The 25,687-nt window shown below is 43.8% G+C and overlaps 1 protein-coding gene across 1 annotated transcript in view; it reads left to right on the top strand.

Moving 5' to 3' along the window:
• Positions 1-25,687, top strand: part of ATXN7 (ataxin 7) — a 128,855-nt gene that overhangs the window by 31,374 nt on the left and 71,794 nt on the right. Inside the window, 2 exon segments of the mRNA XM_033424772.2 lie at positions 8,358-8,684; positions 8,923-8,991. Coding sequence (XP_033280663.1) covers positions 8,369-8,684; positions 8,923-8,991 — 385 coding nt within the window. The 5' untranslated portion in view covers positions 8,358-8,368.

Here is a 25,687-nt window from a genome sequence, read left to right as displayed (position 1 = left end):
TTTTAAAAAAATAGCTTTATTGAGATATAATTTAAATGCCACAAATTTACCACTTTAATCATTTTTAGTGTATTGACAATGTTGTGCAGACAACACGTCTATCTAGGTCTAAACCATTTTTATCACCCCCAAAGGAAACATCGTTTCCATTAAACAGTCACTTTCCATCCTCCCCTCTCACCAAACCCTGGAAGCCGCTGCTCTGCTTTGTTTCTGTGAATTTGCCTGTTTTGGATATTTCACATAAATGAAATCATATAATATGTGGCCTCTGTGTCTGGCTTCTTTTACTTAGCTTGTTTTTGAGGTTCATCCATATTGTAGCATGTATCAGTACTTCATTCCTTTGAATGGGTGAATAATACTCTATTGTGTGGCTGGGTATACCACATTTTACTTAGCCATTCTAAGTAAAATGATGGACACTTGGGTTGTTTCCACCTTTTGGCTTTGTGAACAATGCCATTATGAACATTGGTATACAAGTATCTCTTTGAGTCCCTGCTTTCAGTTCTTTGAGTGTATACCTAGAAGTGGAATTGCTGGATCATATTGTAATTGTTTGTTTAACCTTTCAAAAGACTGTCAAACTGTTTTCCACAGGGGCTGCACCATTTTACATTCCCATCAACAATGTAGAAGGATTCCTATTCCTCCACATCCTTACCAACACTTGTCATTTTCTGTTTTTGTTTGTTTTTATTTCCTTACTAGCCATCCTAGTGGATGTGGAGTGGTATCTCATTGTGGTTTTGATTTGTATTTCTCTAATGACAAATGATGTTGAGCATCTTTTCATGTGCTTGTTGGTCATTTGTATTATCTCCTTTGGAGAAATGTCTGTCGAGATCCTTTGCCCATTGCAAAAATTGGATTCTTCGTCTTTTGTTGTTGTTGTTGTCAGAGCTCTTTATACATTCTAGATACAAGTCCCTTATCAGATATTGGATTTGCAAAAATTTTCTCCATTCTCTGGGTTCTTTTCACTTCCTTCAGGGTGTCCTTTGAAGCACAAAAGTTTAATGATTTTGATGAAGTCCAGTTTATCTATTTGGCCCTGTTTTGTAAGAAATACTTGGTAAGTTGGATTCCAGCCTTCTAATCATCCACTTGTGCTTGCTGCTGTGCTGCCACTTCCCCCAGAAACCATTTGGAAAAATCCTAATGTTTTGTGAAGATCCCTGTTTTCTGAAGTGGAGGCAAGAAGCTCTAGAAAGCAGCAAAGATAGATTTCCTACCAGTAGTGGTTTTGTTTTGATTCACCGTTTTGGCTCCTGAAGTTCCTTCACTTGGAGCAGTTTGGTGGAGAGGAGGATGCAGTAGAAAGTGGAGAAGATCATGGTCTCCGGGTCCTGCAGATTTTATGTCAAAAGAGAGGTTTGAATAGGTTAAAATAAAACGTCAAAACTTCGCTGTGAGTCATAGGTGGTGCCATTTAAAATCAGAGAGGCCCGGGGAGAGAAGTAACTGTGTTTCTGGGAAGAATGGTTTAGGGACCCTGAAATCTGGAGAGTCATTTGGGTTCAGGTCTCGCCCTTTGTATGAGAAAATATGTGTTTAGGTTGGGGGTTGAAGGTAGGGAACTGTATTCATTCATAGTCATTCACTCACATGTTAGTGAAATGTAGTAAAATCTGCATGCCATCTATCTTTACCAAGAGATGGAAGGTTTTGTTTTAGAGGTGGAAAGGGGTTGCAAGCCTTTGTGGAACAGTCTGCCTTTGGGGAAGCAGTACAAACCCAGATGGGTTCCTGGATCAGGGTGTACACAAAGAATGTGGAAAAGTTAGGTGGATTGTGTTTGCTAGATCTGTGTCTTTACTTAGGACTGGAACTTTGCTGCAGAAAGGGGGAAGAAAAAGCTGTGTTGTTCCTTCCTTCTTGTACTAACACACCTATACTGTTAGTCCTAGAGTTCAGCCCTAAGGCATTTTGCTGACCAGCTTGGGGACCTGGACACTGCACATCTTATGGTTTGTGAGGAGGTGGGTTCCATGTTCCAAATGACACCCTTATGTTGGAATGCAAACTGTTAATCTTTGGGAGACTAAGCATATATCTCATTGCCACCTTGATTTCAGGGCATATACTCTTAACCCTAGTCCAGGAAGTCCAATTTAGATTTAGATGTAGAAGTGGGGATGAGTTCCTATGAGGTTAGTGTGAGATCAGGAAAGATTTTGTTAAGGAAATGAAACTTGAGGGGGAACGTAACTGAACAGTAGGATTTCAGCCAAGGGGGGGGGGAAGCATTACAGATGGCGTGGCCTGTATGAACAAAGGCTTGAGAGCTGGGATCTGGAGGGGGAGCATATTCAAAGCTATGAATTGGTCATTTGGGCTGGACTGTAGGGTACCTGCAAGAGGGAACACTGTAGATGCGGTGGAGCTGAGCCTGGGGCCACCTGGAGAGGGCCTGGAGTGCTAGCAGAAAAGTTTTTATTGAGTTCAGTGGTCAGTGCTGAGCCCCTGAAAGTGTTAGAGCAAGGACTGACAAACTAATGCCATGCTTTACCCTGCAAAAATGATCTGCTAGCATATCATGGCTAGATTAGAATTGGGGCTTCTTATGTGATAGGTATGGTGATAGTAATGATAGCTCTAGGGTAGGGTACTTTTGCACTATTAACTTTTTTAATATTCCTCATAAAGTAGATACTCCTATTTTACATCATATTTATTTATTTATTTATTTGGACTTTGTTGGGTCTTTGTTGCTGCACGGGCTTTCTCTAGTTCCGGCGAGCAGGGGCTACTCTTCATTGCGGTGCACGGGCTTCTCACTGCGGTCGCTTCTCTTGTTGTGGAGCACGGGCCCTAGAGCTCGCAGGATTCAGTACTAGCAGTGCGTGGGCTCTGTAGTTGTGGCTCGTGGGCTCTGGAGTGCAGGCTCAGTAGTTGTGGCGCACAGGCTTAGTTGCTCCGTGGCATGTGGGATCTTCCTGGACAAGGGATCGAACCCGTGTCCCCTGCATTGGCAGGCGGATTCTTAACCACTGCACCACCAGGGAAGTCCCACATCATTTTATAAATGAGGAAACAGGCACAGAGAAGTCAAAATTTCCCCAGAGTTATATAGAACTGGGATTCAGCCTGGGCATATTGGCTCTAGAACACCTGTTCTTAACTGCTGGGCCCATAAGATGGTAATACTTACCATCACTTCAGTGAAAGCTGATGGGTACAAAGGTGACATAGGGAATTATTTTTGACAGTGTGTTTAATCTTTGCATTTTAGTGCATCTGAGGCAGTGTGCTAGAACTATGACTATACAGTCAGCCGCTTTTTATAGCTAAATGTTAGTCCATTTAGCTATTTTTTCCATTCCTTTCCTATAACTTAATCCTTTCTCTCTCTTTTTAAAAAAACTCTTTAACCTGAAGGCTTTAAATGAAGATTTTAAATGAAATTTGCCAATCGTTCAAAATTACAGGCCGGTATTAAATTCCTAGAAACATTTGGGCCTTTATTCAGTTTAAAGTTACATGTTAATACCTTTTTATAGGTGTATTGTTAAATTTTCTCTCTTTTCAAGCGGTTTACTATTACTGGTGAATGATTCTTTGGGAGAATTTGTAGCTACACACATATGATTAAGAAAACAAACCAAAAATTCAAAGCTTTGAACTTTTGGGCAAATGACACAGTTTATAGAATGACTATGCATACAGGTTAAGCCTTTAAAAAGATAATTACCTTCATCTTTTAGTCTCCACTTTTGCAACTCTCCTTATTATTCCTAATTTCGCATTTGATTGTCAGCAATTCTAGCCACCGAGCTGATGAGTTAAATTTCTTCCACTCTTCTCTTCTCCCCCTTCTGGAATACTGATGTATTTATAACAGGCTGTAAGGTATTTCACTAGAGGGAGCACAGTTAAAGAGGGGCCTTGCCTGCCATACCCCTTATGCAGAAGAGAGCCCTGGCTCTGTCTCCAGAAGAAAGAAGGAAAGAGATAGGTGTGGTCAGAGGAGGGAGAGAGGATATGAACAAAGGCACAGCCAATTTTAGGAGGAGATAATGCAACCCAAGGCAACACATTCCTAATTTAGTGGTTCCAAGTTTCTTTTTACTCAAATGACTGCAATCCTTTGGGGTTGATAATGGAGAATCTCTGTTATCAGCCCTGTAATTTGCACCCATAAATATACTGTAGTTGCTGGTTTTCAAGTTTATTAAAATGTTGTATTGGGACTGGTGGTTCTTTCCAAATAAAAAGGCTGGTTGTGTGGTGTCTTGCATCTTAGGCAAGTTTTGGACAGTTTCAGCCATTTTACATTAAACCGAATTTAAAGATTTTGTTATTGTTGTTGCTGTTGTTTTGTTTTGTATTTAGTGATGCCTTTGGCCTTTGAACAAAGCATTTTACAAGTGAATCTGCTGTGCAAAGAATCCTTTTTGTAAAGAGAGACCTTGTTACCCTGGCACCTACTGGGAACATCCCTAAATTTGGATGGTGAAGTAAGGCCACCTTTTAAATACATCCCTGGAAGGGATGAAATACTCAGAACTTGGCAGCGTTTCACTTCTGACGGCCTAGTTCTTAAGCCACATACAGTCTAATTGGTGGTGACAGCTTTTTCCATAAGAGCATTTTGATTAAAATTAAATTAAAAAATTTCCCCTACTTCTCATTCTTCTCACATCCTCAGTGAAATTACGATGTTGTGTTTACTCTGGTGCCTAGCAGAGTGCCTGGTATGTGGTAGGCGAGCAGGAACGGTTTGATAAATTGAATCCTCATTACTCAAACCTTACAAAACATATCATTTATCTGTACAGACAAATGCTGAAGATCTTCAGAACTATAGGACATCATCAGAAGTACGCCGGTAGGAGAACTGATTGATAGCATACAAGGAACGCTATTACATGAAAATAATTATAGTAAATGAATGTAAATTGTATTGTTCATGTTTTAAAATATTTTTTGGGTGCAGAGGAGGGGGTTTAGGTTAAGAAGTCATCAGGTTCTTTATTATAAAACCAAGTGTTTGAGTTTCTGTCGTACTCTTGTTTATAGAGAGTGCCCTTTGTATAAGAACACTTTTTAAATGTTGCCCAGATTTGAGTATCAGACAACTGTACTTTCTCAGCTAGCAGTTTTGGCTTTTGTTGGTGACTCATTCAAACAGTTGAGAAACCCAAACCAACTATGGATATCAGAAACTGCACGTTCTGGAAGGGGTTAGGACTTTCTCATGGGTGAAGAGAATGTAGTAAAATGCATTGGCTGCAGCAGAAGAGAATTGGTAGGGAGATGGCCAGGAATTGCCTGTCATTCTCTTGGTGCTCGCATCTTCTTCAACTTGGTGACACATTTCTTAGATGAGAATAGATCTGAATTGCTCTGTGTGATATAAGATACTTGTTTATAGTGTTCGTTTTGTGTTATTTTGTACTTTCCATGGATCTTTTTATGCAATCCTCAGAAACCTGGCTTTATCTCTGTTTTACAGATTAGCAAACTGAGATCCAAGTAAATTAGGTAACTTGCTTACGTTACACAGTTTGTAAGTGAAAGACCCAGTATATGAACCCAGAAAAAATTCACAGGGACTGGCTCCAGAGCCCTCCCTCATTTTCCTTATCTGTAAATAGTAATACAACTCCTACCCTACACAACTGAGAATATTAATAGAGATAATGCAAAAAGGTACCTACAGCAATGCTTGGCACCTAGTAGGTGACCAATAATTGATAGCTGCTATTAGTAACAATTTCTCTTAATAACTATCATAATACTAAGAGGATGTTTAGTATTTTTTATTCTAAGCCCTGTCGTGTTTTCTTTATTAAACCAATCAAAAAATGGGGGGGGAAGTATGAAACAAGAATAATGACAGAAGTTGAAGTATTATAAATTGCCATATTGACCCCCATTAGCTTGAAGTCATATTAGTGAATCTCGAAGTATTTTCACATGTAAAAAGGGGGAAATCAAGCAGTGTCTTGAGGAAGTAGGACTGTACTTCATGTTTGCCATTCTTCCCCTTATTTTCATTCTCACCCTCTACTCTCAGGGATCAGAGAAGGGCTGTACTCAATAGGCAAGCTGTCTTTTTTACCTATATAGCTGGGTGGCCCTAAGCTTTTCTTTTTAATGGCAGCTCCAAATGCCATAAAATTCAAATTTTTGTTTCCCTTAAGTGTAGAATTAGAAAATTCAAAACAATTCATAAATTGTGCACTTTAATCTCGGAAAACTAAAAAGTTAGGTGTTTTTATGTATTTCTGTAATTCTACAGATTTTTCAGTGATCTGGATGAAAAATTGAAGGTCTGCATTGGTGACATCCAAGATTGAGGGCCTTGGTTAAGAGTTAGGAACCTTATTACTAAGGGAATTATGTTTTACCTATGCATTTTTTTGGTCATTGATGCTCTTATGTAGGAAGTTAAAGCTTTAGAAATATGGTTTTTAATCCTACCAATCATTTCTACCATTTTTGTTTATTCTGTTTTTTCTGCTTCTTAGATAAGGACAGGAAGCATCCATAGTTTTGGGGAACTTTTGTTTGCATGCAATCCAGGAAAAAATTACGCACTTATTTCTAAACATTTAAAAAAAAAATTAATATATATGTGTGTATATATATTTTATTTTTTTTTCACTAAAGCCTTTAAATTTTGAACCCAAAACAAGCACTTTCTACAGGAGCCCTGCATTGAGTTTAGGTTGCAATAACATTTCCTTATTTTTACTCTTTTTAAACATTTTTATGTTTCTGAGAGTTGGACTTTGTTTCTTTAGCAGAGAAGTTGGCCACCTCTATGACGCCAGATGTTCTAGATAAAAAACCTGAATAAGCCCGCTTTTTCCCCACCTAAAGAAAGCACCTCTAGGCAAGCAGCTATGACACACGTGCCTCAGGAGTGCTGATATTACTGCTATGTGAAACATGATGATTAAAATCATTGTTTCATGTCTCAGGCTGCAGATTTTCACATCTGTCTGAAGGAAGAGTAATGATAAGAACACTTAATCGAAAGTGCTTGATGTGGTCTGCTACAGTTTCAAATATTTCAGGTGCTTTAGTTCATTAAGTATCCCTTTATTTTATCATCTTTACCCATCACTTGAGCAAAAGCTTTGCGCGCAGTCTGTGTATTGGGGAGGGGTGCTAAGTTGTGTGGGCCAATGCTTAATTTAGTGAACAATATCTAACAGAAAACAGTATTTTCTAGGAATGCTGTACCTACACCTAAACCTTAGGTTCCCTCCCTGCCCAGGCAAAGACAATCATAAAGAGGGAGACCAACGGCTTGAATTAAAACTAAACTAGATTGGGGGGGGGGGTGCGGGGCGAATGAATCACTTCTAGGAGCATTGGAAAGAGAAATAAAGAAATTTGGGGTAGTGTCTCCAAAACAGGTAAATGGATTCGCCTCGGTCTCTCTCTCCTCCACTCCATTTTACACTGATTTCATGGTCTCCTCTTTGCTGGACGAGCTCAAATACCCCGGGAGCACGCTGTGACCTCCCGTGGTGGGCTTAGGGCCGACACCTGGGACTGCACCTGGGCCGCATTTCCTCGCCTGCCAGTGGTTTCCTCCACGCCAGGCTTCCGCTCGGCGGCGGTTTCCCATTCATGCTTTTGACAGCCGTGCGGCCGCCCGCGAGCGGACATCCAACTGCTCCCTGAACCGACCCCTGCGCCCCAGGTGGGACCCCGGGCGGGAAGGCCCTACGGCGACGCCGCCCGCTGGTGCTCCGGGGCCAGCCGGCCGGCTTCTCCATAGGTGGCTGCGTTTCCGACTTCGCCCTGGCTCCACTCCGGGGGCTTGACGCGCAAACTTCGCCGGAGCGAGCTGAGAGGGTGGGACCGGCGAGGGGGAGGAGGCGGCGGGAGGCGCCTCCGCTTAAGGGAGCCGGCCGGGCGCCGCCGCTCGGACGGACGCGCGGACGGAAGGGAGGAGCGGGGCCGCCGGGCCCGGCCCGGGGATGCAAGCGGCCTCAGGGTGGGCAGCCCGAGGGCCGGGGGTGCATCTTGGGCCTCCCCGCCGCGGCGGAGCGCGGGGCTGGGGCGGAGGTAGCTCGGGGCGCCGGCCTCCGCGCCGGCTCTCCGCGGCGGAGGCAGGCTGGGGATCCTGCGCCGCGGTGGCGGGTTGCCGGCGCTTGTCCCCTCCCCCGAGGGGCGCCGGAGTCGAAAGCGAAAGCGAGCCCGCGCAGCGGACTTTGCGCCTGGGGCGGGGGGTGGCCCGGGAGGAGACGAGCTGGGGGGCTGGGCGGCTGGGGGCGCTGTCAGCGCGCCCCACCCGGCCCGCGGGCCGCGCACGCCGCCGGAACTCCCCGGCGCCTCCTTAAAAGCGGCCCCCGCGCGACTCTTTCCCCCCTTTTTTTGTTACATTGTAGAAGCGGAAAGAATGTCGGAGCGGGCCGCAGATGACGTCAGGGGGGAGCCGCGCCGAGCGGCGGCGGCGGCGGCGGGCGGAGCAGCGGCCGCGGCTGCCCGGCAGCAGCAGCAGCAGCAGCAACAGCAGACTCCGCAGCCCCAGCGGCAGCCGCCGCCGCCGCCGCGGCGCCTACGGCCGGAGGACGGCGGCCCCGGGGCCGCCTCCACCTCGGCCGCCACCGCAATGGCGACCGTCGGGGAGCGCCGGCCCCTGCCCAGTCCCGAAGCGATGCTGGGACAGTCGTGGAATCTGTGGGTCGAGGCTTCCAAACTTCCTGGGAAAGACGGTGAGTGTCCACGCCTTCCTCCTCCCCCCCGCTCCGCCCCCCCACCCCCGCTCCCCCGTCGTCTGACCCTTCTCCCCTCCCCCGTCCCGTGACCCGCCCCCCTCGGGGGTCAGAGATGCTATCGCTCGGTTGGGGAACGCGGAGGTGCCCGCACCTACTCCGTGCGTGCGTGAGCGTGCGTCACACTCCCGGCCACTGACCTGCCTCTCCCCTCCTCCTGTGTGTGTGTATCTCCTAGGGACGGAATTGGACGAAAGTTTCAAGGAGTTTGGGAAAAACCGCGAAGTCATGGGGCTCTGTCGCGAAGGTGAGTCCAGCCCCCTGAAGGAGTTTGTGCAAGGCTAGGGGAAGTACCCCGGCCGGCTAACCAGGGCGGGAGCTCGAGCCCACCTGACCCGCTCCGCCCCCGCACGCGAGGATGCTGTCTGAGGAAGAAGGGGGAGGACTGCGCGTTTGGAAAATCCCGTTTCCGGGGGCTTCCTGTAACGGGGAGCGTCAGGAACCCTTCAGTGGAGGCCTGGCTGGGTGCAGTTTGAGCGGCGCTCCGTGATGAGCGCTGGGGAGCAGCAGTGATTTTAACCCAGATCCCTTCGGGTCTGACCCCCTTATGGAGAAACAAGAGGAGTGGAGGAATTGTCAGCTTCCGAAAGCTTTTCCACGAATGTTTTAGGGGGCTCTGAAAAGGAAACCTTGCCACCTGAAATTTATTGCCGGCAATCAAAATGAATTTTGAACTTTAAAAAAGGTGACACTTTACCTGTGCAGCCTATTTCTATGGGATTTAAGTTAGAGTTTTATCAAAAGGATCATCACAACTGAGGAGCTCTTGGTTGGATTTTTTTTTTTCTTTTACTTTTTTTTTTTTTTTTTGAGCTGCCAAAATCAGCGAGGCGGTGGGGGTGAAGAATTTTATATGGTGAAACAAGCCTTTAGTGCTCTTAGCTAGTGAAACCAGAGTCTAGTTATTGGTCAGTTTTTAATAAAACCGGTAGAGGGGTACTCTAGGGAAATAACTGTAGTTAAAAGTGTGCCTCCAAATGAAAGGTCAGGTATCTAGGAACTGTCAGACCTTTACTTCAGATTTTCTTTTTCTGTGAATAGTCGCCTTTGCTGGCTAATGCCTCTGCTAGGCCTTGGCACACTGTGGTCAGAAAGGACTTCTGAAGCCCAGTCAATTTTAGGTTCAGTTCAAGCGATTCCTTCAGTAGCAGTACGGACAAGGACTTGAGTGAGTTTTTGGTATCCAGAATACTGAGTTTATATTCCCAGTGCAATTTTAATTCTCAGCGTGACCATGTATTTTGGTATAGTTATTGTCAGGGGCCCAAGAATAGGTACAACTTTGGCAAGTGGAATATTTTAAGGTCCAGAGTTGGCCCATTGTTATTCTGTCTCCGCAGTTACTTCTTGTTTTTAGTGCCTGTGTTGCCTCCACGTTCACTGTTTTGGTTTCTTTGAACTGGCCATTTGTTGGCCTCTTGGCACTAGGAGGAAGAGTAATACCAGTGGCAGCTCTCTGAGAGCTTCCAATTAGAACAGATTAGAGAGCAAAGTAGTAGATTTCTGAGAATGAGAATTGCTGTTTGAGACCAAAGGAAAGAAAGGGAAAGCACAGGACTTGTTGGCAATGTTGCAATAGGAAAAATCAGTTGTTAGTCCGGTTTTAGTGTTGAATTGGCAGCCCGCCTGGGCTTAAAAAAATTAAAATCACTAGGTGGTAACTCATAGGAAGCAGTTGGAGTAGAGCTGTAGAGGACCTGACCTGCTCCTGTTCTTAGTTTCTTTCTCTGGGTGTGGATGCATTTCCCATAAAGGGTTTCTAAATCTGTGTGAATACAGGGTGCTAATTATTGGTAATTCCCCTATAGAGGATGAGTAAGTGTATTAGCGTTTCACTGGGCAACTTGGTCTGGATTGAGACCCAACCAAATTTAGTTGCCTGGACCCACTTTTTGCTGTATTTATTATTTTCAGTTGGGACATAGTCATGAGTGGATTTTACCAAGAAGATCTAGGACCTCTTAATTACTTTATTCAGGCACAAAGGCATCATAGATTATTTGGTTGTGTGTGCTTCTGACCTATCAAATTATTTGTGACTGTTAGAGGTGCCATTTTTGTGTAGGCTGCTCTAACCATTCAGAGGATGCTGAAGCAGCCAGGATGGCTGAAACTCTGCCTGCCTGTTTTGAGTAGAGACTGAAGTTTTTAACTCAGTCAGTTCTTGATTCATTTGTGACTTTGTGGATTTTCTGGGACAGTTTAAAAATCCAAGCATAAGGATGTTCAGCACCTAACACAGTGGGCCTTTGTTTTTCTAACAAATAGTTCATGTCAGGCTGTTTAAGAAATGAAGATACATTTTTTTTTTTTTTTTTGCGATACGCGGGCCTCTCACTGTTGTGGCCTCTCCCATTGTGGAGCACAGGCTCCGGATGCGCAGGCTCAGCGGCCATGGCTCACAGGCCCAGCTGCTCCACGGCATGTGGGATCTTCCCGGACCGGGGCACGAACCCGTGTCCCCTGCATCGGCAGGCGGACTCTCAACCACTGCGCCACCAGGGAAGCCCAGAAGATACATTTTTAAATTATCAAATTATTAGACAGTTATCCTTTGTCTTTGGTTGAGATTATCTACTACCAAGAAAACGTGTTTTGGAATTAAATTTATACTAATTCCTCTTGTCAACAAAGTTAAATTGGAAAGAAATATGTAGATAAATTGATAATGTGAATGAAGCACTCAGTCAGAAACTCCTCATCTTGGAGGATATTGAGGAATACTGGCCAGACGTTTCGAATTCTCCAGTTCACAGTTGTGCATCTGAGAGTTGGAAACCTGGGTGTAAGATTAAGTTGCTTAATATTGCATTTTACCTTTCAGAATCTAGCTTTCCCCTTTGTAAAAGGAGATGATAACACCTACTTCCCTTGGTTGTTAATAACGGTTGACATTAAATTAGATTATGGAAAATGACTTTACACATACTAATTCCTTTCAACTCTTTTAAATGCTGGTAATCTTAGACCTGATCTCCTAATTTGGTATTTGTCAAGGTCAGAGGTTTTTAACCTGGGGCTTGAATGGGCTTCAGGGGGTCATAGTTCCTGTGAAATTGTATGCAAAATAGTATGTATGTCCACTTTCAGGGCAAGTGTTCCCAGCTTCTCTTGGATTCTCAAGGATTCTTCACATATCTCTACCCCCAAAATTCAAAACTGCTAAGCTAGGATCTCTGTCCTTTTTTCTTTTTGCTCCTGTAGCTTATTTTGGCCAGTTTCCTCATGTGAGACTGCCCAAGAGTTAATGCTGTGGGAGAGGTCGGAACTATAGATTTAGATGGAAGTGAGATTATTAGTGGTTTAGCTAATATGTCATCCCCGTTTTCCTATTAGCTCAAGTAGGTAAATGTTAAGATAAAATTTAAGCTATCTTTCAGAGGGCAGCCTATTTTTTATCTGCATCCTCACATTTTTATTACCTTGTTTTATTCTGTAATTTGTAATATTATTTGATGGCACATTTGGTTTTAGTGGAAAAAGATTGATAATACAGTTTTAACTTTTTCAAAGACTAAACTCAGAAGAAAAATACATTTATTTAAAGGTGATTTTTGAAATTGTAGATTTAACAAAGTAATGTTTAGATGAAATTAATTGGTATGAGTAACTGACTAAGGTTTCCATATTAGTACCTGAAAATGTAGGGAGCCTTAAAAAATAAATACATTAAATGCCTTAACTTCACAGCAAGTTGAAACAAAATGTAAAGTGTTATTGTGGGAGTCAGCAGTGGAAATACGACGTTTTCTTTGGGAAGTCATTCCTAACTTCTCTTGCGCCCACTTCTTATACAACATCGACAAACCCAGTACTCTTCCTTCCTCCAAACACTCTATCACCATTTGAAAGTGTGTGTTATGTGATGGCTCTTTTATTAGAGTGCAAGCTCCCAGAGGACAGGCTTCTTATTGACCAAGATATATTGAGCTCCTGCACATTGTTTGTGTTCAGTGAATATTTGCCCCCAAAATGAATGAACTGGGCTACTAGGAAGACTGAAGAGTTCAAATGACCAATTTTCCATTGTGTTGTGACTCAAAAAAAAGGTACCTGTTCTGTGGCGAGATGCACTTTCTGGCCCCAGGGGAGGCCAGGGACTGTCTTTCAGCATTTCCTGTATCTCTGTCCTGAGTTTAGCACTCCATTTACACTTTCCAGAAAGAGTGCAGACAGGACACCACCTCTCTTATCTCTGATACTTAGGCAAGGGAGTAGGATGGCAACCTAGAGGATATCCACACTTGATGACAGTTGACCTCCCTGTCAAAATAACAGGGACATAGTTGAGCCTAGGGCAAGATGGAAGAGAGGTTGGTTGGCATCTACAGGCAGCTGGTTAAAAAAAAAAAAGACTAGGAAGATGGGTAGCCTCAGTCAACACGGACTGAGTCAATATAACAATACCACCTTTTTCTTTCCTAGGGAAAAAAAAATGTTCATAGTGAGTTAACTGAAAACAAATTAGGTATTGGTGCCAAAGACTATTAAAGTAACTACGTTATAGACATAAAACTTTCTCTCTGAAGTAAAGAGCTCTTCTGTTTTTCTCTAGGGTTTCCCTTATGTTTTTCCCCCCAGCTTTTCCTTTGGACAATTTGAAATGTACAAAATTAGAGACAGGATTTTAATGAGCCTCCTTATATCTTTCCTACAGCTTAAACAGCTAATGAGTCCCTGCCCAATCTTGTTTCATCTCTGCTGAACTCCCCACATGTCCCAGACATCATTTTTCTTTTGGTTTTCTTTTTTGTGCTTGCATGGACTTAAGCTTGTCTCCTGCAAAACGGAGCCTTCCTGTACTCTGCGCCTTCTTTTGAGTCAAGCCCGGCTGCCATTTGTGATCCCCTCCATGAGTGTGTAAGGGTTCTGCAGGTGGCAGGGCTTGCAGTCGGCCGACATCTCAAGTAGAGACTGAAACTAAGCCTCAGACAGGAGTCAGTGCGATCCAAGCTGACTGCATCAGAATTGCATTAGCATATATTTAAGGAGAGCATTCGGATGATTTGGTTGCAGATCACCCACACTTGACACTCCCTGGATGAGTGCTAGGGCTGCAGTAGTCAGTGTCCTTGCTGACAGTTCCTGTTTGTAGCTTTCTACCTGTAAAGTCGGCGCCAACCCAGGAGTGAGAGCCCCGGTAGACCTAGAGAGACACTCATAAGGAACGATTCTTTCCCCTGAGTGTGGCTCCTTAGCATTTTACCGCAAGCTGCACTCTAGCTGAGAATGCTTTTTACATTGTTGAATGGTTGAAATAAAAACTTTCGAAAGAAGACGATTAGTTCATGACCTGTGGGAAAATATGTAAAATTCAGCTGTCAGAGTCCATGAGTAAAGTTTCATTGGAACGTAGCCACAGCCCTTCATCTACTGACTGTCTGTGGCTGCTTTCTCCATGCAGTGAACCATGGGGCTGAGTTAGGTGCGACTGAGACCATACATCCCACTAAGGCCTAAATTCACCATCTGACTCTACAGAAAAAGTTTGCCATCCCTGTTTTAATGGGTTTCTTGGTTAATGAAGGGCCATTCTTTCTGCAGAATGTGATTCTACTACTCGAACTTTCTGTTTTGAGGGGGAGAATCTTCAAAATAGTAAAAACCACTATTAAACCCAAAGTTAATTCAACATTGAAGAAATAATGTTGAGCTAGAAGGAGATACATGTGAGAGTATAAGGTTTTGTGTAAGAAAGTTCATATTTTTGTCACTTTTTTCGTTCCCTGCCACTTTTCTAGGGCATATACCTGTTTCTGGGCAATGCAAATATAGAACATCAACAGAGCTGTTACTGTCCCAGCTTCCCAGAGCCTTTGACTGTGAGGATGGGGCTTGGCTTCTCTTAAGCTCCTGTATAGTATGTAAATCCTCAGGAGAAGGAATCTAGAACTTTCATGGGATTTTCTTCAAAAGGGTACCTGACACAGATTCTTGAGAATTTCTGCCCTTGAGTTGGATTAGAGAAGCTGAAGCCCTGTTGGAGGCCTTGGAACTTGACTTACAAGGCAGATTCTCCAGGAAACACATCTACATTTTGATTTATAAAGAGGGCATACTGAATCCTTTGATCTCTCATCTTTGATTTTGTGCTTGCTGGGAAGTGTCACACCTGGCACAGTCCATGCTGAATTCTTCAACCTACAAGGCTTCTCAGTAAAGGAAACCATGCACGTTTCCTGTAGTAGCAAGGGGCTTCCAAGCTGAATGTACTCCATTTACAGTTTTGATTGGTTCTTATGAACTCTGATCTCAGGAGGGAAGCATGGGGAATTTATGCCTCGTTATTGAGTATGACCTACATGTTATGCGGTCTGATTTTTCCCTTATAACAACATCCTGCTTCCTCCTGGCCACATCTCACGATATTCCTACATGTATGTGGACAGCTCAAGTTCAGTGAGAACTTTTACTCTGTGTCAGCATAGGTTTTACCTTATGTATTCTTCACAGCTGTCGTATGATCTAGGTATTAGCATTATCCCCATTTTACAGATAAGGAAACAGAGGCCCAGAGAAGTGAGATTACCTCACCAAGAACACAAAGCATGTAAGAGACCCTGGAACCCATATCTGCCTAACTCCACAGCTCACATGCTTTACCCTCTGCTGTGCTGAGCTCATTCCAGAATGTGCACCTGCTTTTCATGAGCCGGAACAGGTTGCTGTGACCTTTGTTTTCCTTCTCTTTGGCTAGAAATACTGACTTAAAAAAAAAAAAATTTTTTTTTTCTTTTTTTTTTTAAGTAAAGAGATGAAGAACCCTTTCTTTGGTGTGCTTTACAGCAGTCTAAAGCAGTTCTTTCATAAAATCTCTTTTTTTGAGGAGGAGGGGAAGTATGCACAGTTTGCATTAGAAGTAATTGGCTTTTAAAAAAAAGATTTAAATGAAAGCTAAAGTTGCAGCGGATAGCAAACACAATCATCTGGGATTTGTACCATTAAAAAAAATCCTTTAAAAAAAAGAAGTGAAATTCCACTGTTTAAATAGCATTTCAGTGCAAGATTGCTTTTAATCACATTGATATTCAAAGTTTATGGCAGTATTTTTAATAAATGTGCTCCTCTGATTATTAAAGTATTTTTTCATTGAAGTTCTAAGAAGAAAAAGAAGCCTGTTAGTAGACTTAACAGTTGGAGTTACTGTACTTTTGAGAGGAAGGCAGAAGATTACATTTATATTCATCTTGTACAGCAGGGATTATTATAAATGAGCAGAAGAAGGAGAAGAATGATTTTTGCATTTCAGGCATTTATAACATAAAACTGGATGCAGTATTCTTGTTCCTCTTTGTGATAAAGACCTTGCTAACATCAAATACTTTTTCTCTTATATGTAAGCTTCTGGCAAGGAGAAAGTAATAGTTCATTATCAATTAGACTCATAATCTTAAAAACAGAAAATATTCCCATCCCAGGTTATACAGATGTTTTCCACAATCCTGAACTCCAGTGAGGCAGTTTAAAAAAAAAAAACAAAAACAAAGATTGCATTTAACCAGTGGTCCCAGGCTTTTATATTTCAAACCAGAAAGTTTCTGAAATAAATTGGGGACCAAACAAAGGGTTGCTAGCGTTTTATAATGTATATAATTAGACATTATAACATATAATTCTTATCATCATAGAAGTGTGAGGGCCATTGTTTTAGAATAAAGAACAATCCTTTAAATTTGAAGAAAGTTTAAGTTTGGGAAGGACTCATTGCATTGTCCTCATTTTTCACATTTCCTTGTGGACTTTTTGGAGCTCAGTGTGTATTTTGGTGTTTGATAATCACCGCTTTAAATCAGCTTCCCTAAGTGTCTGTCTTGTAACCCTAGTAGGTGTTATGCAGAAAACCAGGTTCCATTTTGTAAGTTTGCAAAAGATAACTTTAAATACAGGCTATACTGAGAACTCCAGTTCTGGAATTAAACAAACCTGGGTTCAGATCTCAGCTCTAGTAGGTGAGTAACTTGAGAAAGATTTACATAGCTTTGCTAAGCCTCAGTTGACTTACCTGTGCAATGGGAATCGTAGTACAGTAGTACCTCATAGTGACTGGGAGGATGAAATGGTATAATACGGTTTCAGCCTTTTGTATAATGTCTGGCAGAGCAACTGTTCAATAAACGTTACTTGCTAATTTTATTATTTTTGTCAATCATGAAAATGCGGTGACACGAGCATGCCTCTAATCAAGTGGTTTGCCAGGACTCTCGGGAGCAGCAGGAAGTGAAATGCTAGTTTTCCTTTTGCAGGCAATTTGTAGGCAGTGAGAGGACACCTCAGTGTGCTCAGGATATCAGAGCATAGCAAACGAACCCAAGCTCCCAGCTTTCACAGACTCTAGTGAAAATGAGAAGGGGGGGGGTTGACATTGCTTGTTTCATCCTTTAGTCAGTCTCTTGACTTGCAGAGGGAAGCCTAGTGTGGGGATTGACTTTCCCCTGCTTGTACAGAGTTGCACTTGCTCCTCTCCCGGAAGCCTGTAGTTTGTGTTTCTTAGAATGTTTTACAAAGCTCTTTTTCTGGGCAAGAAAGGTAAATTGCAGCCACCAGAATAAAGTCATCCTCATTGGGAAATGGGTCAGAAATAACTGAGGCTACTATTTTATGATTTTATGTATGTGTGGTGGTAGTCACGGGGTTTTCTGCCTGATGGAATTTTAAGAATTGCCTTTCAGTTCTAGGAAATTTCCGTTTAAATTAGAAGCAGTTCTCCATTTAACTGACCTTGTTCTCTTTGGAAACTATATAGACAGATATGTTACAATGGAAAAAAATTGTTATTGAACTTAATACATATTCATTGGAAAGATTCTGCTAATAATTTCACTAATTTTTTCCCTACTAATGGTAGTATGTAGCCATCATTCTCTGTAATCCCACTCTAGGCCAGTTTCGAGTCTTCAGTTACAGGATTTGGACTTAGGGCACTTCATACCTGATCAGGGACACCCATGTAACTACCTTGGGCACTTACTGTATACTTGCAGCCTGGTCGTTTCAGTTTCTGTCAAGGTCCAGACTCTGTCCTTCAGCAGGCCTCAGGATATTTTGTCCAGCCATGATTCCTGCCTTGAGAATCCTCTGGCTGTTTTGCCTTTGTTCATTTGCTTTCATCCCACAGACATTTGACAGGCACATTCTCTGTGCCTCTTGTGGGGTTAGAGTCCAAGGGTATAACTGCAAACAAGAAGGCACAGTCCTGTCCGGCAGTTGGTTAGCAAGTGTTGATGGAGTTACCCACTAAGTGCCAGGTTCTCTTGTGGGTGTTGGGATAGAGTGACACAAGTTAGAAAGAGCCCCTGCCTTTTAGTGAAGCGAGACACAATAAATACACAAACATTTTTGAAGGACATTGCGTGCTGTAAAGTCAGTAAAGTAGGCTAATGAGTTGGCGGTGGAGGAGGGGGAGTTCAAGCTAGCATGATCAGGGATGGCTTATCTGAGCTTTAACATTTGAACTGAGATGGGAATGGTGAGAAGGAAGTGGCCACTGGATCATGTGGAAGAAGGCGAAAGAGGGTTCCAGGCAGAAGGAAAAAGCAAGTATGCAGCCTCTGAGGTGGGCATGGAGCAGAGTAGAGGGAGATGAGGCTAACAAAGATCAGATAACAGAGGCCAAGGTCAGGAATTTGGGTTTATCCGAAGTGTGATGAGAGCCTACTGGGGGGTAGTAGCTTCAGCAGGGAGTGGCCTGATCTCATTTGTGATGTGTAAAGACCACTGGCTGTTGGATGGTGGATGGATTGGAGAGAGGGTATAGGGACCAGTCAACTAGGTGAGAGGTGATAGTGGCTAGAGCCCGCTGATGGTGCTGGCAAGGCAGAAAGGCTGTCCTCTTAAGGATGTATTTTGGAGGTGGAGTTGTTTTTTTTTTTTATTGGAGTGTAGTTGCTTTACATTGTTGTCAGTTTCTGCTGTACAGCAGAGTGAATCAGCCATACGTATACATGTCCCCTGTTTTGCATTTCCTTCCTATTTAGGTCACCACAGAGCACTAAGTGAAGTTCTCTGTGCTCTACAGTAGGTTCTTATTAGTCATCTATTTTATACATAGTAGTGTATATATGTCAATCCCAGTCTCCCAATTCATCCCACCCCCCTCCCTTTTCCCCTTGGTATCCATACGTTCATTCTCTATGTCTGTGTCTCTGTTTCTGCCTTGCAAATAAGATCATCTGTACCATTTTTCTAGATTCCACACATATGCGTTAATATACGATATTTGTTTTCCTCTTTCTGACTTACTTTGCTCCATATGACAGACTCTAGGTCCATCCACCTCTTTGCAAATGACCCAGTTTCGTTCCTTTTTATGGCTAATATTATTCCATAGTATATATGTACCACATCTTCTTCATCCATTCATGTGTTGATGGACATTTAGGTTGTTTCCATGTCTTGGCTATTGTAAATAGTGCTGCAGTGAACATTGGGGTGCATGTATCTCTTGGAATTATGGTTTTCTCTGGGTATATGCGTAGGAGTGGGATTGCTGGGTCATATGGTAGTTCTGTTTTTAGTTTTTTAAGGAACCTCCATTCTGTTCTCCATAGTGGCTGTATCAATTTACATTCCCACCAACAGTGTACGAGGGTTTCTTTTTCTCTACACCCTGGAGTTTATGATTTAGTGAAGAATTGAATGTGGATGAGGGAGAGAAGTAAGGATTGGAATCTGAGGCTTGAGCAGCTGAGTGGTACCATCTAATGAGCTGAGGAATGGTGGAAAATCAGGAGTTTCAGGGTCAGGAGCTCTGTTTTTGGCCACACTGTGTATCCTCATGCAGCAGTTGAATATAGAGCCTGGAGCTGGTGGAGCAGCCTGGGTTGGAGCCACTGGGTGAGTCTGTGTCATCACTGTACAGAGGGCATGGAAAGCTGGGGGACAGGTGAGTTCCTCTCAGGTGTGAGTGTCAGTAAAGAAAAGAAGGGAGCCAGTGGCTGAGCCCTCATTAAGGGGGTGCGTGGGTGAGGGGGAATCAGCAGGAGGGGTGAGGAATCACCAGTGAGGGGGGAGGGAAACCAGGTGAGTGTGGTGGTGTAGGATTCCAGAGAAGAAACACAGTAAGTGAGGAGTGATGGCCCGTGTCCCATGCTGCTGTGAAGTAGAGTAAAGCCAAGCCAGGGAATTGATCTCTGGCTGTGGCAGTGTGGAGGTCGTTAGTGACCTTAATCAGGAGAGTCAGGGAGGCAGATGCCTGGTTGGAGGGGAGCTATATGACCAGAGCTGAAGTGGAGAGGGCAAGTGGGGGCAGGTCTTGAGAGGGTTTTGCTTTAAAGAGAGTGGAGAAATGAGTTAAAAGCAGGATGGGGGCATAGATAAAGGCAATAAAGGGAAGGTGTGTTTTGTTTCATTTTGTTTCATGTTATTTATTTTGGATAGTATTAGGGCACATTTGTCTGCCACTGGAAATGATCCAGGAGTGAAAGGTAATCGATCACATGTGAGAAAATGGATAATCACGAGGATAATACCTTGTGATGGGAAAAGGCCATGGGATCACAGCCCAGGTGGATGGGTCAGTTCTGGGTTGAATCAGAGACTTTATTCTGTTGTAATGAGAGGAGGAGCACGTGGATCAGTTGCAGGTAGGGATGTGGAATTGTGGGAAGATAAGGTAGGGAGTTCTTTCCTGTCATTTCTGTGACGTAAAAGAGAACATAGGAGGTTATCAGTTGAGTGTGGGTAGGAAGAAGAATTTTGTATGTCTTTTTCTTAAAGTGTCTAGACAGGGCTGATGGGGAGGTGTTACCCAAGTAAGTGGGCAGTTATGTAGCCTTTAGAAGCCTCCCATGGTGCTTAGAAGAAAATCAAAACTTCCTAGCAAGACCTGTGAGGCCTTGGATGGGTGGGAGTGTGAGCCCCCCAAATCAGCGATCTCAGCAACTTGAGGGAGAGTAAAGTCAGAGCTCAGAGTGGGGAAGCAGTGGTCAGGCAGGGAAGGCTTCCTGGAGGCGGTGAAGGGGAGAGTTGGAGCTTTTGTTAAGCCACGAAGGAGGAGTTAGCTGGTGTGGTATGGGAGCAGCCTCTGCGTCCGTCAGGTGTGGGGGGGTGGGGGGGTGTATTTAGGGGGTGGGGGAGCCTGGAACTTCGCTGCAGTCCTGGAAGGGGAGTGCTGGAGGGCAGGAGGTAGAGCTCTCCATGCACCAGGAGGGAAGTCATCCTGAAAAGAGGTTTGTACTTTGTCCAGAGGGTGGGCTCTGAAAGGTTGCCATGGTAGTAATATGGATGTTGAATTAGCAGTGGCTGAGGTAGAAGCTGGAGGCCAGTGGGGCCTGTAGCCTACCTCCTTATGTGAAATCCTCAGGGGTATAGGTAATCATAAGCTGAGGAAGTGAGGTTTCAAAATACAGCTTTAAAATCTAAAGTAGATAGTTTCTCCCTCATAACACACTTCATTGGTGTCTGTTTCTTTGTGTTCAGTCATTGATTCATTGATTCAATGCGTATTAATTGAGCACCTACTTTGAGCTAGGTATTCTAATTTTCAGAAAAACAGCAAACGTTCTAGAGCTGTCCTCACAGAGTTTCTATTTTTGTGGGCGAGAGGCAACAACTTTTAAAAAAGTGAAATATAGGGCTTCCCTGGTGGTGCAGTGGTTGAGAGTCCGCCTGCCGATGCAGGGGACACGCGTTCGTGCCCCGGTCCGTGAAGATCCCACATGCCGTGGAGCGGCTGGGCCCGTGAGCCATGGCCGCTGAGCCTGCGCGTCCGGGGCCTGTGCTCCGCAACGGGAGAGGCCACAACAGTGAGAGGCCTGTGTACCGCAAAAAAAAAAAAAAAAGTGAAATATATATACGGTAGTTGGTGATGGGTGGTCTGGAGAAGGATTAAGTTGAAGGGGTACAATTTAAGATAGGGTGAGAAGGAGGTCTCTGAACAAGACTTGCAGGGTGTGAAGGTGTGAGCCATGTGGATATGTGGATGAACCTTGGGCAGAAGGAACAGAGAATCCAAAGGCTGTGGCAGGAGAAGGTCCTGGAGGGTTCCAAGAAAAACAGGGGGTCAGGGGGACTGGTGGAGCTTGAGTAAGGCGAGTGTAGCAGCAGAAGTCAGCTGCTGAGGGCTTGGGAGGGAGTTGGGGAGGCAGATCACTTAAGGGCCTCGGAGCCCATTGAAAATCCAAATCCCTTCACTGCAACCCACAGGCCCTGCTTGGTCTGGCCTCTGCCAGGCCAGCCAGCATCCCCTTCTGTTTTCCCCTGGGCCTCAGGCATGCGGCCTCCTTCCAGTTGTTCTTGCAGGCTGGGCTCTTCCCCTCTTCTGAACCCTTGCATGGGCTCTTCCCTCTCTCTCTGCCCCCTACCCCTTCCTTCAAGTCAGGCGTCACCTTCTTCTTCTTCTTTTTTTTTTTTTTTAATATTTATATATTTAGCTGCGCTGGGTCTTAGTTGAGGCACACAGGATCTTCATTGCGGCATGTGGGATCTAGGTCCCTGACCAGGGATCAGACCTGGGCTCCCTGCATTGGGAATGGAGAGTCTTATCCACTGGACCAGCAGGGAAGTCCCGGGGGCGTCACCTTCTTGAAGGAGTCCTCCACATCACTATAGGTTCATAGCCCTTTTCAAAAACTGTATCTTTTTTTTTTTTTTTTTGGCGGTACGCGGGCCTCTCACTGTTGTGGCCTCTCCCGTTGCGGAGCACAGGCTCCGTACACGCAGGCTTAGCGGCCATGGCTCACGGGCCCAGCCACTCCGCGCCATGTGGGATCCTCCCGGACCGGGGCATAAACCCGTGTCCCCTGCATCGGCAGGCGGACTCTCAACCGTGCGCTACCAGGGAAGCCCTGTTAGTATCTTGTGTTGATATAAAGCAAGCCATCACCAGTACTAAGATAGGTCATTACTGTTAGATTTGGGGTATAAATGCCGGGTAGAAGGAATTATCACGGCAAGTTTTTACATAAGTCTCGGCTAAATTTGCAAATTTGACCTAGAGGGGAAAACCAATATAGAATAGCCACTAATGATATTCTTTGGCCTCTGGTTGATAGTGTTCACTGCAATAACATTTCATTCCCCTGTTGATTATGAAGTTTGATAGGCCATTGTTCATCTTTATTCCCAGTGTTCCAGCACCCTCTTTTTGGTTGAGTAACAGTATGCTGTGAAGAGAGAAATGGTTTTGGTTTTAGAATAACTGGTTATGTACGAATAAATGACACTGTGCCCGAATCCTCTTGTTACATCACTGGGGTTTTCTTTCCCAAGATAAACTCTGTGCTTTTTTCAGTCTCTGAATAGGAAATTTATTTTCTGCCTTCCCTTTATTCCTATTTCTAGGCCTTTTTCTGTCTCTCTGATGCACCACTGTACTCAGGACAGACTCAGAGTTTACTGTAGACTTTGTGTGCTACACTTTCTATTCCTCTTATCTCACTTAGCACCATGTCTCATGAGCTTTTCATTGTTAACTGGCAGCTGCAGTGGCTATTTCTCTAAAAGATCTTGTGTTCGGTAGATGTTTTCTTAAAAGCTGGTGGCTGTTGCTGAGAATAATCTGTGTTGTGTGAGTTTATAATCTGTCCATGAATCATAACCTTGTCATTGAAGAAAGAGTTATGGCAGGGTAACAAAATAACTGATTTTTTTTATAATCTAAAAACCAAACCACCCAGATAGATTAATAAAGTTGGTAAGCTCTAGTATTCATTAAATGCTGGCTAAAGTTGGGAAGCGCTAGTGTGCAGCAGTTTCTTGTAGAAATGTCACAAAGATTGTTTTTCCTCACTAGTAATTCTGAAATAAAAAGAGCTCCTTAACAAGAATTTGATAGATGGTGTTCAAGAATTAAGAAAACATGTCAAATCCTGATAGCTTTGTGGTTTGCATACCGATTTTATTTGAGTGGCAAAATGCTTTTGAAAAGTGTTTGAGAACTTGGAAAAACTCTTGAAAATTCTAATCACTGATTTTTACTATCTCACTCACCAAACCACGTTCTGGTTGATATTAAGTAGCTCAGTTGATTGATCTGAACTCATTCTTTTTTCCCCCCATCTCTGTCTTGCCGGTGGTGCTTCCCCAAAAGGGAAATAGGTTTCAACAACAAAACTTTGCGTCACGTATTTTTTCTCTGCTCTGGTCGTGTTGTGTTAATGGTGGTCTTGCCTACGTGTGCCACGGTTGGCACAAGGCAAATGGGAGTTGGCTCGAAGGCCAGGCAGCCTACTCTTCTGGCCACAGAGCCCCTCACAGCATCCCAGCTGCTCTGCACACAGTGGGCTTACACAGCCTGTTGTCAGTGAAGCGACTGACAAGTAGTGGAGGGATGACCTAGTGGCTCCCTGTTCATCCACGGGAGCTGGGAATTACTGGTTCAGGAGCCTTTGGCAGGAATCTAGAGTTTTGAAATGGTTATGATTAAATTGGTCATAATTTGGGTTTCTTTTTTTTTCTACAGGAAAAATAGGTCTTAATGTATATTTTAATGGCTTTCAAATAGTGCTGATTACTTTGAGAGGTCAGACTTCAGTGCTTGATTTCGGTAAAATTTAGCAGCCCCTGTTCAGAGACAGCTTTTCCTTCCATTTAAAAAGATAACAAGTTTTTATTTTTATTCTCAAATCCCCAGGAAATTTTAAGTGCTGTCAGTTTTATGAAAAGGTAATTAAGGAGCGAGTAGGGAATATGTCTTTTGAGCAGTTGGTTTGGCATCATCACTCAAGTTCTTATTTGCCTGATGAACATATCTTGTAGTAAGATCCCTCTGTATGCAGCCCTCCACATCTTTCCCTGGAAGGCCTTGGCCAGGATTATGTCTATATGTGGGCACTGTCAAAGGAAGAGAGGAGCCAGAGTGGAAGAAGAGCCACCTGATCTTTTTCAAGCCTACAGTTTAAAATTTGGGGTGGTTCTAACACACCCCTGTTGCTTTAGGATTTTTGTACCAACTTTTAAGGCCCTAGGCAGGGGGCTGCTTCTGTGGAGACATAGTAAGAGCTTGCACGTTCATTTTGTTGAGTCTGGCTGTTGAGTGCCGTACGAGGTGTGGAGAGTGGAGCAGTGCCGTTACAAAGAACTGCTAGGAGTTAAAGTGAAACAGGGGTCTAGAAGAGCTCGGAAATCAATGGAATGTATGGTAGAAGTTTCTACTGCTAATGTTCTTACCATGATTTACTTGTAAGCAGCCCCTGAAAAAGTGGAGGGGAAAACATGAAGCTTAATTACTCAGAATTGTAACTGAGCTCTGACAGAGGTTTGGCGAGTGGTAGCTGTGGATACCCATGTGTGGAATTGGTGCTTATAGATGTCTGGCTTTTTGACTAGGGTGTCAGGAAGGAAGAGCCCCTGAAGACCAGAGAGGGCGCTCGTGGACTTTCTTTTACTACAGAAAACAAGCCTCCTCCCTGGCCTGTGAGGCCACTGACGGACCCACCCGGTCAGGGTTCCCTCTTCCTTACAGCCTTTTTACCTTCTCTTCAGAAAAAAAAGTACATCATTGCCATCTCTTTTTTTTTTTTTTACTTTGTTTCCAACACTCTTGGCTGTATTTCTTTGGTTTAGGTAGTCTCCTTTGTATACCCACACCCTCTTTAAATTGACCCCCTACCCCTCTAAGTCTTATTTCAGGAAAATAATTCACGTTAAATCCTGCTTTCTTTTAACGTCTCTCATCTTACGTTATGACGTGGGTGATGGATGTAAATAGTGACTGCGGTAAACCTGTGTCAGAGGGAAGAAAATCCTCGAATGTAGAAGTGGAAACAGATACATGAAGAGCTAATACGTGGGCTTTGGAATCAGGGTTCTCAAACTTGAGTAGTGAACAGTCTTTGAACCCCTTCATAGATTTATGCAAAATATTGTCTGTATTTGCATAAGCACAGTTTTCTAGGGGGAGACAATATACATTTCAGCAGATGTTCAAAGGCCTTCATGATCTAATACTAATAGTGTTCAGCGCTACCAGTGAAGATACCCGAAGTTTTTTTATAAGATCTTAG

The sequence above is a fragment of the Orcinus orca genome, chromosome 10 (assembly GCF_937001465.1).
Source record: "Orcinus orca chromosome 10, mOrcOrc1.1, whole genome shotgun sequence".
Taxonomy (NCBI): Eukaryota; Metazoa; Chordata; class Mammalia; order Artiodactyla; family Delphinidae; genus Orcinus; species Orcinus orca.
Note: the sequence above shows the minus strand (reverse complement) of the source record. Positions and strands in the feature narration are given on the sequence as shown.